Source organism: Phascolarctos cinereus, unplaced genomic scaffold, assembly GCF_003287225.1.
Source record: "Phascolarctos cinereus isolate Bilbo 61053 unplaced genomic scaffold, phaCin_HiC Scaffold_9;HRSCAF=440, whole genome shotgun sequence".
Taxonomy (NCBI): Eukaryota; Metazoa; Chordata; class Mammalia; order Diprotodontia; family Phascolarctidae; genus Phascolarctos; species Phascolarctos cinereus.
The window spans coordinates 120167615-120186035 of NW_027556402.1; the positions used below are offsets into that span (position 1 = coordinate 120167615).

General features: G+C 39.1%; 1 protein-coding gene across 1 annotated transcript; it reads left to right on the top strand.

Annotated features, from left to right (window-relative positions):
* The first annotated feature begins 1180 nt into the window (after window positions 1-1180).
* PCDH18 (protocadherin 18) lies at window positions 1181-17986 on the top strand. Its single transcript, XM_020967489.2, is given in 5 exon segments — window positions 1181-3084; window positions 3087-4306; window positions 6223-6311; window positions 6429-6592; window positions 16033-17986. Coding segments are annotated over 5 exon segments (3405 nt in total). The 5' UTR covers window positions 1181-1820; the 3' UTR covers window positions 16701-17986.
* Window positions 17987-18421: the final 435 nt, after the last annotated feature.

Genomic DNA, 18421 nt, shown 5'->3' on the forward strand with positions numbered 1-18421 from the left:
CTGGGAGTTTTACATCAGGTTCCAAAGAATTTAGATGTACAAGGAATTAAATTCTGGCTTGTGCTTTTAATTGTTTTCTACCTATACATGCTTCAGGGTTGTTTTTGTTGGTGTGTGTTTTAAAAAATGTATGTATTATTCCTGTGTGTGTTTGTGTATATATATGTATGCATGTGTATTTATTTGTCTATCTATTTATCTATCCAGATCCAGATACCTAATAGATCCTGTGAGTAACAGAGATATTGCAGATTTTCCCCTTATAGGAGATGTGGTCTGGCTGTCCCTTGGGATGTTTTTGAAGCATTTGGTATGGTTAGGGTATGCTTTGCTAGAAATTGTCATGCTGGAACATGAATGGCCTTTTTTCACCCAAGATGAAAAGGAATTTTTTAAAGAACAGAGGAAACAAAATAAACACACATAGACGTAGATCATGTGCTGAAACCTAGAGAGGCAGAGGAGACGGGGACAAATAGATTATGTTGTCATGAGGTAACTTCTCCATTCCACAGTTTTCTTCTACCAGTCAATCAGAAGGAGCGAGGAGTTTCCCATATTTTCTCTCGTCTTGAAGGAATGACGTTAAAATGAAAAAGAAACAGAAAATGAGGCAGAATATGTTTTTCTTCCTGAGTTTTGCTCTTTAAAACATTCAAGAAAGATTGCTTGAGCATTTTGAGAAAAAAAAAAGTGAGGGGAGGGAAACCTTAGTTTGCTCTCTCAAAAAATAACCAGGAAGATCCAAATATTGATAGTGAGGGAGAACTGAGAAGCAGTACATCCAGAGCTAGCCAACCCCCACCAGCATTTTAGTAAACTCATCTCCAAACAAAATGCACTCAAAGAAAAAAAAAAGTAAAAATAGGACTTAAAAACTATGTAAACCAGAAGGAGGATGATCACATGTTTGCAGAAGAAGCAGCCTAATTGAGATTACAAGAACAATTTCAAGTGTCATATAAATAAAGACACGACCCGAAGTTGATTTAAAGTTTTTCTTTAGTAATTTGTCTCCTCTTTGTTGAGGCACACTCTAAGAAAGTGAATGCAGTAAAATGAAGGGGGGGAGGTGTGTGGCAAAGGGGAGGGAGGAGCCCAGAGGAAAAGAGGCAAGAGGGAAGGAAGAGCTATCATCCTTCTCCTCCAGTCTCCCCAGCCCTTCCCCCAGCCCCCAAGATCTTCCAGTTCTCCCCCTCGCCCTTTCTCTCCCTCCCTCTCTCTCTCTTTCTCTTTCCCTCTTTTGTGACTCCACCAGCCTTTGATTTGGGAGTGCTCTGATTGGCTGGAAGCGTTTCAACACATGCCGGGCAAAAAAAGCTTTGTCTGAGTTGAACTGAAGTTATACAGATTTTAGACTGGAGTCAGCAATCAAGGGTATTTAGTCTGCAGCGGAGCAGTGAAAGGGGGGGAAAGGATCTCTCAGGAAAGACACACTGAAGACTTGCTCGGCGGGCATCCTGCATTAATGGATACGGACTGCTCAAGGGAGAAAGGACTGATGTGACACATTTCTGCCTGGAAAAGGGAACAGCGGAGAAGCTATGCCTGGGATCGGCTTACGTGCAGCGCTGAGCTGGAAGTCATGACATGGTGTGTATAAACCAGACTTTTTTTTTTTAATTTTTATTTTTAGATAAGAAGTTTGTGAACAATTAATTGGTCTACTGGTGTTAGAAAGAGCCGTCTTCAAGTTTAAGGGACCAAATGTAGACTGGGTTTAAGTGACCGGAGGAACTTGAAAGGACTGCTATTGTTTTCTTTTTTTTTTCTTCTTTTCTTCAACTTGCTGGGAGAGGTGAATTGCAGAAACTCACCCAATGCACCAAATGAGTTGGACGATGCACTTTATAGCCTTTTTTGCACTGTTACTGTTCTCTTTCAACGGAGACGTGCTGGGCAAGAATTTGAAATACAGGATTTATGAAGAACAGAGGGTTGGCTCGGTCATTGCGAGACTCTCGGAGGATGTGGCTGATGTTTTATTTAAGCTCCCTAACCCGACTACGGTGCGCTTCCGAGCAATGCAAAGGGGGAATTCTCCTTTACTCACAGTCCGAGAGGATAACGGGGAAATCAGCATAGGGGCGAAAATTGACCGGGAACAACTCTGCCAGAAAAACTTGAACTGTTCCATTGAGTTTGATGTGATCACTCTGCCCACAGAGCATCTGCAGCTTTTCCACATTGAGGTGGAGGTTCTGGATATTAATGACAATTCCCCCCAGTTTTCCCGACCTCTCATCCCTATTGAGATATCTGAGAGTGCAGCTGTCGGGACTCGGATTCCTTTGGACAGCGCGTTCGATCCAGATGTTGGGGAGAACTCTCTCCATACGTACTCTCTCTCTGCTAATGACTTTTTTAATATCGAGGTGCGTACTAGGACGGATGGGGCGAAATATGCGGAGCTCATTGTGGTGAGAGAATTGGACAGGGAGCTGAAGTCCAGCTATGAACTCCAACTCACTGCCTCTGACATGGGAGTGCCTCAGAGGTCTGGATCCTCCATTCTCAAAATAAGCATTTCGGACTCTAATGACAACAGTCCTGTTTTTGAGAAACAATCTTATGTAATCCAGCTCTTGGAGAACTCCCCAGTGGGGACTTTGCTCCTAGACCTGAATGCCACTGATCCAGATGAGGGCGCTAATGGGAAAATTGTGTATTCCTTCAGCAGTCATGTGTCTCCCAAAATTATAGAGACTTTTAAGATTGATTCTGAAAGAGGCCATTTGACCCTTTTCAAGCAAGTGGACTATGAGACCACCAAATCCTATGAAATTGATGCTCAGGCTCAGGATATGGGTCCTAATTCAATTCCAGCTCACTGCAAAATCATCATTAAGGTTGTAGATGTAAATGACAATAAGCCTGAAATTAACATAAACCTGATGTCTCCTGGCAAAGAGGAAGTATCTTATGTTTTTGAGGGGGATCCCATTGACTCGTTTGTTGCTTTGGTCAGGGTACAAGACAAGGATTCTGGACTGAATGGAGAAATAGTTTGCAAACTTCATGGACATGGTCACTTTAAACTTCAGAAGACATATGAAAACAATTATTTGATCTTGACTAATGCCACACTGACAGAGAAAAGAGATCTGAATATAGTTTGACTGTAATTGCAGAGGACAGGGGAACCCCTAGTCTCTCAACAGTGAAACATTTCACTGTCCAAATCAATGATGTAAATGACAATCCACCCCATTTCCAGAGAAGCCGATATGAATTTGTTATCTCTGAGAATAATTCTCCAGGGGCATATATCACTTCTGTCACAGCTACTGACCCTGACCTAGGAGAAAATGGACAGGTCACCTATACTATTTTGGAGAGTTTTATCCTGGGAAGTTCCATAACTACATACGTAACCATTGACCCATCTAATGGCGCCATCTATGCCCTCAGAATCTTTGATCATGAAGAAGTAAGTCAGATTGCTTTTGTGGTTGAAGCCAGGGATGGGGGAAGTCCAACACAACTCGTCAGCAATACCACAGTTGTGCTCACTATCATCGATGAAAATGACAATGTCCCTGTGATTGTAGGCCCTGCCCTTCGAAATAACACAGCAGAAATCCCAATCCCTAAAGGGGCTGAAAGTGGCTTCCATGTCACCAGAGTAAGGGCTGTAGACCGGGACTCTGGCATGAATGCAGAACTAAGCTGTTCCATAGTAGCAGGGAATGAAGACAATATCTTTGTCATAGACCCCAAATCGTGTGACATCTACACCAATGTGAGCATGGAGTCCACTCCACACACTGAATGGGAGCTTACTGTACTTGTTCAGGATAAAGGCAGTCCCCAGCTCCATACCAAAGCATTTCTGAAGTGTTCAGTTTTTGAGTTTGTTGAATCAGTGACAAGTACAGCAATGACCTCAGTTAGTCAGACCTCTATGGATGTCTCCATGATAATAATTATCTCCTTGGGAGCTATCTGTGCTGTCTTATTGGTCATCATGGTCCTCTTTGCAACCCGGTGCAACAGAGAAAAGAAAGACAACCGGTCCTACAACTGTAGGGTGGCAGAATCTACCTACCAGCACCACCCAAAAAGACCCTCCAGGCAGATTCACAAAGGAGATATTACTCTAGTGCCTACAATCAATGGCACTTTGCCCATTAGATCCCACCATAGGTCATCTCCTTCTTCTTCTCCCACTCTGGAAAGAGGGCAGATGAGCAGTCGACAGAGTCACCACAGTCACCAGTCACTTAATAGCCTAGTGACAATCTCATCAAACCATGTGCCGGAGAACTTCTCATTGGAACTCACCCATGCTACTCCTGCGGTTGAGGTAAGATCATCAACTATGATATCGAAGTCCATTCATTAGTACCAAATCAGAACTAGGGCATTAGCACATCTCAGTCTGAAAAGTGTTTCTATAAATACTATAAAAATACTCTCTCTTAATCCATAGATAATTGAGCAAAATATAAATTAAGTATAAGGCAATTAAAATAGAGTAAGCTTGCATATAACACATATACATATGCATTTACATGTATGCTTATATTGATATTTATGCATGTATGTGCATGGGTAAATATATGTGGGTATGTATATACTTACATGTGCATATCATACAATAGCTGGTATTGGTCTATATATGTGTGTATAATATGAATAGATATGTGTATATATCCTCAAATTAGAGATGAAGAAACTGAGGCAAATGACCAGGATCACCCAGCATATACTTTCTGTCTCTCTCTCTCTCTCCCCATATATGTATACACACACACACACACACACACACACACACACACGCATATATAACACACACATACATATATACACATATATGTATATATACACATACGTATACATACATATACACGTGTGTGAGTGCACATATATACGCATGTGTGCATGTATACGCATACGTGTTATGTGTGTTTGTACATATATATCCAAATCATATGTGTATGTATATGTGTATATGTGTATAAATATACACTTATATGAATATGCACACAGATATTTAGAGTGAAGAACACTATATTTTCATTTTCCTTCTATATGAAAGTGTCTTCAAATAATAAATAGCAATGGAATTGGAGTAAGTATAGTACCTGTATTCAAAATACACTGACAACCTGTTTGGCTATGGGCAACTCAATTAATCTCCTTGGGTCTCAGATGGCCTCATCTGTAAAATGAGGAGTTTGAACTAGATGACCTCGGAAGACCGTTGTAACTCTAAATCAGTAATCCTGCTGTCCAAATACATTTAACATGAAATCATGGAATTTTCAAGTTGTAGAGGTTACCTAGTCCAAATCCATCATTTTACAGATGAGACAGCTGAGGCCCAGAGAGACACTTAGAGGATCACCCCATATAGCAGGGTGAGAGAGTCAGGATTGTAGTAAACCAAATTCTCCTGATGATGTCTTTCATACTCTTTCTAACGTTCTGTTGTCTGTAATATGTATTCAGCTACTTGGAAGATATAAAAGTACTGTGACCATTTTACCTAGAGATCGTATAGACCAGAGTGTTATATAATATCCCCTTGGATCTTAATATCAATAATTGATCACCTGAATCCGAAATAGAAGCAGAAGCTGTTTGATCTGAAGCTGAAATAGAAATAGATCTATTAGTTATCTAAAGGAAACCTGCTTTTCCATGAAATAATCAACTCAATCTAATTACTGACAAATTTTTAAATTTATTTGCCATTGATTTTGACTCAAAATTAGCAAGGTCTTTGAGGTTATGATTTAGTTGCTGGGAAATGACTTGAGAATGTTTATCTTTTGGTGACAGACACTGAACCACACAGATGCTGGCTCTAATGTATTCTTTATGCCTGTGAAACTTTAAAGTTGAACTAGCATGTTCACTAAGGAGTCAGAAATAACCAATTCCTCTTTTTTGCCCCATAATATTGCACTTGTGAGAGACAGTATGGTATACTATATAGAAAGATGGCCTTGGGGTCAGAAAAACCTGGGTTCAAGTCTTGCTTCTTACACACACTAGTTGTGTGACCCTAGGCAAATCACATAACCTTTCAATGTGTCAGGCAACTTGGCTATCAGCTGCTGATTTGCATCAGAGAATAGCATTTTCACATCAGGTATTTTCTAGATTGATGAAATTATAGGTCTGGACCCTCATCCTTACCTTCTTTCCCAAACTAGTTCTAGCAGTTATTCAGAATTATATTTCTAGGACTGGTGCTTACTATCTTTCTTCCAGCAGGTCTCTCAGCTTCTCTCAATGCTTCATCAGGGCCAATATCAGCCACGACCAAGTTTTCGGGGAAATAAATACTCCAGGAGCTATAGGTAAGAAATTTATACTCATTCTGCTCATTTATTATGTGGTATCCCCAAACAGAAATAGGCAACTTTGAATAGTAATATCCATGCACTCCTGCATTATGGCCTGATTTCTGTCCACAGATATGCCCTTCAAGATATGGATAAATTCAGCTTGAAGGACAGTGGCCGGGGTGACAGCGAGGCGGGGGACAGTGATTACGATCTGGGTCGTGATTCTCCAATAGACCGGCTACTTGGGGAAGGATTCAGTGACCTCTTCCTCACCGATGGAAGAATTCCTGCAGGTAAGAATTTTATGAATAGCTATGGAATGAGTAGCTATTTCTAGGATTCTCTAAATGATATGTCAGTAGAATGAAAACATTGGGCCCCTCATGTGTTTGCTTTTCCCATTCTTTAATTCTTTCTTTCCTTTTTTCCCCCTCCATTCTCTCCAGATAATTATATGTCATGTCCAAAAGCAGGTAGGAAGGTGACACTTAGAATGAAACATTTTAAAATTACTTTCGGAGCTATTGGTCTTAAGCAGGGCACTGTACCCCACCTCTAAACCCCCACGGAGCATTCTTTCTAAAATTACTGGGTGGATATTTCCATGTAGCCTCATTGTCCTAGTATATGGTCATGCCTAGAACTATAATTTAGTAGAAATGTTTCCTGTCTTGGGAACTGTTTTCCAGAACCAGAAGCTAAAGTATAGCAAAAGATGCCATATTTCTAAACATAGCAGGGGAAGAGAAAGTTGACTACCACTGCTGGACCTCCTAGTTGTTTGGTCTAACCCATTGGGGAAAGAGGAAGAGGGCCCCAAGAGAACAATATTCACTTGTAAATTATGGAACTAGATAGGGAAAATCATAATTGTGCTTGATTTTCCTTAGGGTCCAACATATCCAAATAGTCATCTAGAAAGTTGTAATAGCTCTATGGTCCCATAGATGTAGAATATCTCTTACAGAATACAGCAGCATCCCTCTAGAATAGTGATTCTTAACCTTTTTGTGCCATGGATCCTTTTTTCAGTCTGGTGAAATCTATGCACCCCAAATGCATATAGTAATATACATAGGATTATAAAGGGAACCAATTACATAAAAACGCAATTCTCTCTCTCTCTCTCTCTCTCTCTCTCTCTCTCTCTCTCTCTCTCTCTCTCTCTCTCTCCTTCATGGACTCCAGGTTAAGAATACTTTTTCTAGAACTATGGCATGAACAGTCTTTTAGCTCCAGAGAATTAGTGCATACCCCCTGAATTTTAGTTTTGGAAAATTAATAAATGTAAAATTCATTTAGTTTATATTAAATACAATTTTCACTTGAAAATGAGGTACAATGATATTCAATAAACTGGAAAACACTATGGAATGAAAATACAAATAATTGGCTTCTGATACTAAAGCAAAAGGTAAGGAAAGCAGTGTGAAAAAGTGGACAAGAGGGCCACAAGTCACAGAATATAGAGGTAGAAAGGACCTTACTGGCCAGTTAGCCCACCTCCCTCATATTACAGATGAACGTAATGAGGCCAAAGACAAGAAGTTTGAGTAACCCTGGACAAGAAGTCTTCTGGTGTCTAGGACTCTGTGTCTTCTGGAGTTTTCAGAATCGAGATCAAAGGTTCTTTCTAATATCGGACAAAATAACTCAGTGGCTTTATATCTGAGAATTATTTCTATCATCAGCTACATATTTATATCAACATATTTAGGGTAATATGGATCCACAGTTTAGCTAGTCATTGAATAAATCACTTTTTGTCCTATTTTCTTCCATTTACTATATTCCAAGGATAGGCATTGCTATAGCCATCTGATCAGGACAGTGACCTATATAATAGTCATTCTATTGCTAATACAATATCCATTTCATGGTCCTCTGATGGTCAAAAGAGTTCCTATACCAGGAAAGAAGATTACTTGGGGGGGAGGGGTTAGCATGGCTTATCATCATCATCATCACCATAAGATTGTTAAAAGTAACTTCTAAGAATGAAGTAGGGTATAATAGATCTAATCATTCAATTTGTAGATCATGTTTTCCTCATTAAATATCATTTGTTTTAAAAAATAAAGTAGTACACACCCAACAAACTTTGATTTAGGTTAGAGGGGAAGAGAAAAACAACCTTGTTCTGGGGAAAGTTGCCAATAAATTCACTGTACCCTCTCACAATATGAAATTTATAAAAGATATCAAGTCAACTGTGATTTTAATTCATGATCAAATTTCCTTATTTAAGTATCTTTAATTTATTCTGTAATCCTCCCCATTTTGTGTTTTGGACAGTGATAAATACCGGTCTTTCTCCTCTTCACTAAACAAGAGTGCTTTCCTTGTTTTCTGAATTCAACACCTCCTACCTTCAGGGTGCTCTTGAATACATTTAGGCAAACTTAAAACAGGAGTCACGTGCTCTCCAAGGGAAGCTCCATGTGAACATATCCAAAATATTAGTATTTGCTTACCTCATCACTCTTCTTCTGGGTTGTGTTTCCTTGCCCTATTAGGTACCTAGAACTACATACAGGTGCCATAACTCCACTTTCATCTGCGTGGGGCTTCTCATATCCTCTTCACTCATCTTGAGAATCTCCCTTGTGGGATTTTATATGTATTCACTGAATCCCAGAAAGGCAGAGCTTTGAGATCATTAGGCCAAGAGACATAGGGTTTGTGACTGGAAAGGACTTTGGAGATCTAGTTTGACCCTCTGGTTTTATTGATTCAGAGAGTAAAAAGAAGTGATTTACTTCACCAAGATCATAATAGAGTTGAGATCTGAGCCCTTGGTTTCTTGTTTCCCAGTCTAATTCACTTTCTACTATACATACAGCACTATTGGTGAGTTAACAAGTATTTCTCTACCATATGTCAGTCACAATGCTAAGTTCTAGGGCAGGCTTGCACAACCTGCTGTGGGCAGGTTGCTAATGGCCCTCAGCTGCTTGTGGATTTCCTCTACGTACAAAGGACGTTTTCCTCTACATGTTTTCACTCACCACAGGCCATAGGCCTCAGGCCACAGGTTGTGCAGACCTATTCTAGTGATACAAAGAAAGGTAAAAAAAATAGCCCCTTTCTCTCAAGCAGCTTATATTGTCTTTCGTGTATGAAACAGCTTCTCTGGAAACTTCAGTTTTCACTTGCCTCTTGAGGTGCATTTATATATATGTAGTGGACCTTATTTTCAATGGTATAGGGAATTTCCAGTATGGAAACTTTTTCTACCAATGTAGATCAGCAACTACTCTATAACCTTCAGTATTAGGAGTTGTCTGGGAGCACTGAGAGGTTAAGTTACTCGCTCAGGGTCCTGAGGGCAGTATGTGTCAGGGGCAAGACTTGAAACTGTCTTCCTGATTCCGAGGAGACCTATCTACATACTTTTCTTGTGCTGCCTTTCATATGTGTTAGCATCTATACATATCTGCATATGTATGTAGACATGTATACATATGCAAACATATGGACTCCACAATTCAATAAATGAATCTTCTGGTTGGATATAGAGTGAAATGAACATTCAGTACATCAAAAACCTTCTCCTTTGATGTGTCTATCATTCTGACACCTGTTTCTTCTCATATAAGTAGGTACATATGGCTTAGTTTGACAGCTTTCTATCTTGTATCCTCATTGCCAGTCTCTTCCATCTTTCATCTGATTTGAAATCTCAGCAGCTGAATTCATATTCTGGCCCATGTTCTTACTCACTATGCAAACTCTGACTTCATCTCTCTGGCTTTCAGTTTTCTGCCCTATAAAGTCAAGGAATTGGCCTAAATGACCTCTAACAATCCTTTCTCCTCTAAATCCCCTGATGATCTGCTTATTGATACCATCTTAACATTTGAAATCTTCTATATTCTATTTCCAGGTTACCTTTCCAACTGACACACACATTCAATAGAATATAAATTCCTTGCCACCTGAGACTAGTTCATGTTTGTTTATGTACCTGCATTCCTGAGCACAGAACCTGGCACAAAGAGGTTGTTTATTAAAAGCGTGGTGAAAGAATATACAATTTCCCTCTCCCTTCCCCCCCCAAAAAAAAAGTAATAATCAGGTCAGCTTCCTTAACATTATTCAGACACTATGCTAATCCTCCCAAATAAATCTTTGTCTTGCTTTTCTGATGCAGGATGCTTCTACCTCCCACCTTCCCCTCCTCACCTATTCAAATGCTAAGAATTGACTGTTAGGCATTTGTCAGATAGTTTACTGGTCAGAACACTGGATTGGGAGTCAAAGAACTAGGTCCAGTTCCTAGGCTATGCTTTACCAGCTGTGTGATTCTGTGCAAGTCTCTCAACCCTTTTTTGACTTTTCCTCATCTATAAAAGGATACAACAAGACTTGACACTATTTAGCTCATGGACTTTATTTATGGAACATGCCTTTTAAACCTGTTAGATGAGCCATCGTTGCTATGTCATATTTGCATCAGTGAATCATGAAAATCCAGAGAGAACATTCATATCCCTTTGTCTCAATACTTTGTTAGCAGCTAAGGCCCTAGAGAAGAGATAAGAAATATTAACTAAAGCAATAGAAATACTCCTTATCACTGCTTTGATTCCTTCTTTCTTCCTCATTCTTATTTGAAGGCTGACCTCCTTTCCCTTCTGTTAGTTCAATACAGCATGCTTCTTCTTTCCTTTGTTGCAGTAAAGATGGAAAAGCATCTTTTACCATTCTAACAGGTAAAGAATTTATAACTTCTTCAGGGTGTAGAATTCCTCCCAGGGAGGGGACACCCTATAGGAAAGCATATTGCATATTCCTTACGACTTAGTCATTTCTAGGTGTTGCCTGAAGCACCACAAATTCAAATGAGAGATCTAGGGTCACACAGACAGCAACTGTCAGAAGTAGGAAGGGAACATAGGTCCTAGGCCAATACTCTGTTATGCCATGTTGTCCCTAATCTTTAATACTTCTGAAATATTTGTGAGGCAGAGGCTGCTTTCTTGATGGTTAGTATAATAATGTCTACCTCTTTAATCACTCAGTTTTCATTATAATTCTTTGGCAACATATTGTTGGTCAAATTATCCCTGTATTCAATTCTTTGGAAATCTTGATCCAACTCAAGATTCTCAGAAGAATGTGTGCTTTTCCTGTTATAAATAAAGGGACTGATGCTTCATTTAAAAATGTAAAACATTCCAAGCACTTTCCAGTTATAAAACTGAAGAAGTACACGTCACAGAGGCAAGTTCAGGGACATTTTGTCTCTTCCCAGGGTTATATATTTAGAATCAAAGGACCCGAGTTCAAATCCAAGTTCTGATATTTATTACCCAGGTAACTTTGGTTATGCACACCCCCTTTGCAGGCTTTAGTTTCTTTATCTGCTAAGTGAGAGAGCTGGGAAACATGACCTCCAAGTCCCCTTTTACCTTTACACTTATAATGCTAGGATTCCTGCCTACTGCAAAGATGACAGAGAAGCCAGAAAAAGATTATCTATCTGTCCATCTATCTATCCAAGTATCTATCTATCTATCTATCTATCTATCTATCTATCTATCTATCTATCCATCTATCCACCTTTTCTATTTTAAAACTATCAAATGGGGAATACATGGACTATTCTTTGCTTAACAACATCAATTTATTCATTCAATTCAACATATCAATTCAAAGAACATTTCATAAGCACCTTTTGAATAAAACACTGTACTCAACACTGAAGATAGTAGAAGGAAAAGGGGGTCCCTGCTGTCAAGGTTACATTCTACTGCCGGGATGCAATAAGCAAATGGGAATTCCATGTATGGATATATGTATATAGATAAACACAAATATATATTATATATATAGATACATACATAGATGAAATAGATATGGTAAGTTATTTGGAAATTTTTGTGCCACTCAAGTCTCCCAAAAGAATATGTATGTTTTATCTGTTATAAATAATGGTGATGATATTTCATTTAAAAATGTAAAACATGGGGGCAGCTAAGTGGCACAGTGGATAGAGCACTGGCCCTGGAGTCGGGAGGACCTCAATTCAAATCTGGCCTCAGACCAAACACTTGAAACTTACTAGCTGTGTGACCCTAGGCAAATCACTTAACCCCAATTGCCTTACCAAAAAACAAATTAATTTCAAAAAATGTGAAACATGTAAAGCACACACACACACACACACACACACACATATATATATATGCATATATATATATATATATATATGCATATATATATATAGAATCTGTACATGCATGGACACATGCATATAAGGAAGGTATATGGATGGATACACATAATTTTGGTTGGACCTAAGGTGTCTTCTCCAGAGCCCAAATCTTCCTGACTCTGAGGCCAGCTTTGTATCCATTCTGAATCTTTTCTCTCAGTAAGTGAGGAAGGAAAAAGCAGTGAATGCTAGGAGAATCAGCAGAGTGTTTTTTTTTTCTTTCCATAAGAAGTGGCACCTGCCCTGGGCTTTGAAGGAAGACAGGGATTTTATAAGTAAAAAAAAGAGTACATCCCAGGCACAGAGAGCAACCTAGGCTATGGCGTGGCCCAAAGTACCACACTGAGTTTAGGGAATAGTGTGCAGGACAGTTTGGTTGAAATAGACTGTGTAAAAGAGAATAATATGAAATAGGTCCAGAAATGTATGTTGGAGCCAGGCTCTGGAGGGCTTTAAAGGCCAGGCTGAGGTTGTATTTTCTCTTAGAGGCAGTAGGTAACCACTTGAGCTTTCTGAGTAGAAGAGTAACATGATTAGAACTGTACTTTTGGAATATTATTGGGAAGATGTGTGGAGGATGGAATCTAGGGAGACTAAGTAAGAGGTTATGGAAATAATCCAAGCAAGATTATACTCCTTTCACCCCCTTGGTTATAAGAGATGGAGATCAATAGCTCGTAACTCTGTATGCATCAACAATCCAAAAAGTTGGGGATTGGCCTCACTTAGCTCTCTTTTCACCTTAATTAATTAATTTCTACTCCTTAGGTGTTAGAATTTCATGGTAGACCTAATTCAGTGTCTCTCAATGCCTAGTCTCTCTACCCTACTTTTTTATCAATTCAATTTCAAAAAAATAAACATTAAGTTAATACTGTTTTCATATCTATAAAATGGGAGGAGGGTTAGACAAGGTGACCTATAATGTACCACACAGATCTAATTCTCTTATTCCATGTGACACTCACTGTGCTAGGCACTGGAGATACATAGAAAAAGGTGAAACAAGCCCTGCTCTCAAGAAGTTTATATTCCTTGTACAGTTTCTGATAGGATAGGTGTTGATACTTATGTCTCAGACTTTCCCTTTTTCTTCCTTCACATTCTTGCTACTACTCCTGGCAATATGATGCAAAGTATATTTATCAAAGATCATTTGTGTGAATATATTCCTACATCAAACTTATGTGTGTGCATATGTATGTATGTGTGTTTGTGTGTGTGGTGTGTGTGTGTGTGTGAGAGACCTTCTTTTGGCCAATTCAAGGAAGTTTATTACCAGACAGTTGGCAATTGGGTGATGAACTTTCTGGCCACATAAATTTGTGTAATGGTCTACAATGGAGGGGATTCTTATTTACTTGGATGAAAGGGAAAACCACCATGATGGAATCACTGACTTTCTGAAGGGTTGATGAAGTCTCTTGATGAAGTGTGGCAGCAATGTGCTTAATTCATGGAGTGGACTGAAGGAGAAAGAAGGTTAAGAAGGCAGAGAGATAAGCCAGGAAATTTTTATAGAAATTCAGGTGTAAGATGATGAGGACTTAAATTTAGCATCAGCTGAGAAAGAGTGGATTAGCCAGAATGTGCCTGAAAGGAAAGATTATTCCCAAAGGAAAAAAAAAAGCATCTGGAAGGGTTAAATTTCTTTCAGAAATTTTTGCCAACAAGGTTTGGATTTCAGATTCCTGTCTTGTAGAACAGGCAATTCAGGGCTAAGGAAAGGGTGTGATGAATGTTAATTTGGCTATGGGGTAAGTCCCCTGGAGAGCTATGTGCTGAGAAGGATTTCCAAAGCTTATGAAGGAATATGGACTCATTCTCACCAGTCCTGTATTTATAAGTACAACAAACACTGATTATTGACATTAGCTCAATCAGTCAATCAGCAAGTGACAAACTGAGACCTGGCAAATCCCTTAATTTAAAAAGGCTAAGGCCTCCCACTGCATCTGGGGCCATCTCTAGTCATCCTGATCTATATCTTGCCACTGGGCCCAGATGGCTCCAGGGGAGAGAGTGAGGCTGGTGACTTTGAACAGCCTTGCCTCACTTAAATCCAATTCACTTGCAAGTCATGACATCACCCTTCTGATATCATTTGTCCTCTTTGAAAACAAAGGACAAAGTTACTTCATACAGCCTTCTCCTCCCTCAAGAATATACTTAACAGTTTCTGTCTGCTAAATTCTTAGCCATTTTAGTTCCTCACGGTTACATGTCCCCAAATTATTACCATAAGTAGAAATGGAGCCCATAAATAGACATCTACAGCACTTCAAGATTTACCTTGAAATACACACACACACACACACACACACACACACACACACACACAAACACAATCCTTTGAACCTCATAACAACCATGTAGCCCAGATACCACAGATATTATTAATTCTACCTTTACAGATGAAAAGCCTGAGATTCAATAAGCTTAAAGTGACATAGCATCAACATAGGTTAGTAGAGCATAGAGTGAGATCTAGAAGGAGCCTCAGAGTTTAGCTAGCCCAGCCTTCCCATTTTATAGATGAGGAAAATGAAGCTCAATGAGACTAGTAATTGTTGTCTAGTAATTGTTCATATATGTATTGTGTGTAGGATAGTAGGATACACATGTATTGGGGAAGGATTCTCTCATATCTTATACATTCTATATGCCAGCTGCCTATAGATAGCCTGCAGAAGCAGTGGATAGAGCATTAGGCATGAAGTAAAGAAGACCTGAGTTCAAATTCTCTTTCAGATACTTACCAGCTGTATGATCCTGGACAGGCCATTTAACCACTGTTTGTCTTAGTTTCCTCAACAGCAAAATGGAAATAATAATAGCACCTAACTTCCATGGTTATTATGAAGATAAAATAAGGTAATATTTATAAAGTGATTTGAAAACCTTAAATCATTAGTCAAGATCATCATCATCATCATCATCATCATCATCATTAGGGAAATGGATTTGCTGAACGGCATTTTGAAAGAATCCTTCTATGTGCAATAGTTCCAGAGTCACAAAACATTAGATTACTATACGTGTAATCACATCTCTCAACCCCTAGCAGTTGTACAACTATAGTCAAATCACTTTAGTCTCATTGAGCTTCATTTTCCTCATCTATAAAATGGGAAGGCTGGGCTAGCTAAACTCTGAGGCTCCATCTAGATCTCACTCTATGCTCTATTAACCTATGTTGATGCTATGTCACTTTAAGCTTATTGAATCTCAGGCTTTTCATCTGTAAAGGTAGAATTAATAATATCTGTGGTATCTGGGCTACATGCTTGTTATGAGGTTCAAAGGATTGTGTGTGTGTGTGTGTGTGTGTGTGTGTGTGTGTGTGTGTGTGTGTATTTCAAGGTAAATCTTGAAGTGCTGTAGATGTCAGTCATCATCATCATAATTAATATGTTTTTAATCGTACTTTCATCTTCCTGCAGAAATGACCTTTATGACTCAGATATTTAGCTAAGATTGACTGTTAACCCCCCACATATACTCTGATTGCAGCTATGCGGCTATGCACAGATGAATGCAGAGTCCTGGGACACTCAGACCAATGCTGGATGCCACCTCTTCCCTCCCCATCTTCTGATTATCGAAGCAACATGTTCATTCCAGGAGAAGAATTTCCATCCCAGCCACAACCTCAGCACCCCCATCAAAGTCTGGAAGAGGAATCCCAGCCCATTGATTCCAGTGAAAAGAAGAAGAGTTTTTCCACCTTTGGGAAAGATGTGCAGAATGAAGAAGATACTGGGGACACATGCACATCCTCTTTGCTCTCTGAAATGAGCAGTGTGTTTCAGCGTTTGTTACCTCCATCTTTGGACACCTACACTGAGTGCAGTGAGGTAGACCGGGCCAACTCATTAGAGCGTAGAAAGGGAACTCTCCCAGCCAAGACTGTGGGTTACCCACAAGGGGTGGCAGCCTGGGCAGCCAGTACCCATTTCCAAAATCCTGCCAGCACCACGGGGCCCACCCTGGGGACTCACTCAAGCGTTCAGCCTTCTTCTAAATGGCTTCCAGCTATGGAAGAGATTCCTGAAAACTATGAGGAAGATGATTTTGATAATGTACTCAACCATCTCAATGATGGGAAGCATGAACTCATGGATGCCAGTGAGCTCGTGGCGGAAATTAACAAACTGCTACAAGATGTCCGACAGAGCTAGAGAAGTTTGAAAAAAAAAGCATCTTTTTTTTTTCCATTTTTATGGAAACAAGGAAAGGGGGGAAAAGACAGAACTGGCATTGCCAATTAGTTGCATTTATCATAAATGTGTCTGTGTATATGAATTATTAAATACTGTATTTTCATATGTACACAATGCAAGTGTGATTATCTTAATCTGTATTTTAAAAATACATTTGTACCTTATATTTATGTGTAATTTAACAAATAAATTTTATTTTTCTACTCCCATGGCAAGCATGTCTTCCCTAAGTATATACATATATATATATATATATATATATATATATATATATATAAACCAGCCACTATTTGATTCTGGCACATCATCCAGCCACAAGAGATGAGGGTACTGCTTCCTATTACTTGTTTGTTTGTTTTGTTTTGTTTTTGTTTTTTAAGAGAAATAAGCGTCTTGTTGCAGAATCAGCTCCACTGACGTATTATCCAGCTCTCAGTTTCAATTGTGTTTTGAAACTGAATTCTTAGAATAATAAATTAGCAACTGCTGAACTTTAATTTTTTTTCCACTGTCTTCCTTTGTCTTTTACTGTATTCCCCAAACACACTTCTTGTGCTTGGTTAGAGACTTGGACTCATGTTGGTATATGTGAAACCTCATATGTTGAAAAAATCCATTTGTCTCAAAGCATTCACATTCATTCAACAATCAATGCCAGCACTGAGTTTCAGTCCATCCTTGCAACTAGTTAAAGGTGCTAAAGACAATGGAATCAGTCTTTTGCTTATTGCCTGCCTGGGCTAAACTCTGGACCGACACAGAGAGCCACTTGGGTGTCTCTCCTAAGGTAGTAAATAGAACCCAATTTTTCCTGAACGTGTATCCTAATCTCCCCACACACCCCACAATCTCTTCCCAGATACTTGAATGTTCTTCTTATTTGCCAAACTGTTTGTTATGATGTTCACTGTTAATTCCCTCAATCCCCCTCCCTCTGCATGGTTTCATTTATGACTTTTATTCTTAGCATAAGAAAGTTTTTTAAGTCACATTTTTGTGTTGTTCTTGTTGGTCTATTTTTGCTTTGTTGTGTTTTAAGCTATGCCTCCTCCTTTATTTATTGTGAAGTTTTATTTGGAATCCTGAATGCCTTGGTAAATGGGTACACTATTATGGTTAGCCCTTCACTGCTCTCATTTATTATTGAACTACTATTAATGTCATTTCTATGAATAAAAATGTCATTCTTGTACTACCCAGTAACTCTGACTGTCAATGGAAATAAATGGAAAATGAAAACAAAACTAAGAAAACTGTCCCTAATTTAGACCCTTCTCCCCATGTTTGTTCTGGAGGCATCCAATCTTTGGAGAGTTTAAGTCAGCATAAGTAGAGGTCTGGTGGGATAGTGTGGTTTCCAAGAAGATCAGGAACAGCTACCTGGCAAATCAGAAACAAACAAGCAAAAATGTTCCCTTTTAGTCATCCATTTCAGCAATACTATGAGTTGGGGGAGTTCAGAAAATAGCAAACTGTTGCCCATCTAGTTTTTAAAATGATTTGAGCCTTTAAATAAAGTTGAGGTAATGAGGACAAAATGGCATGGGAGAGTGGTAGAGATATCTTAGTGAAAGGAAGACCTGTATTCAAGTCCTGCCTGGGTAACTATGGCCAAGTCACAATCTAAATAAAAGCCCAACTGCTTCAGTGGAGGGACTGGTAGAAATCGTAAGTCTAGA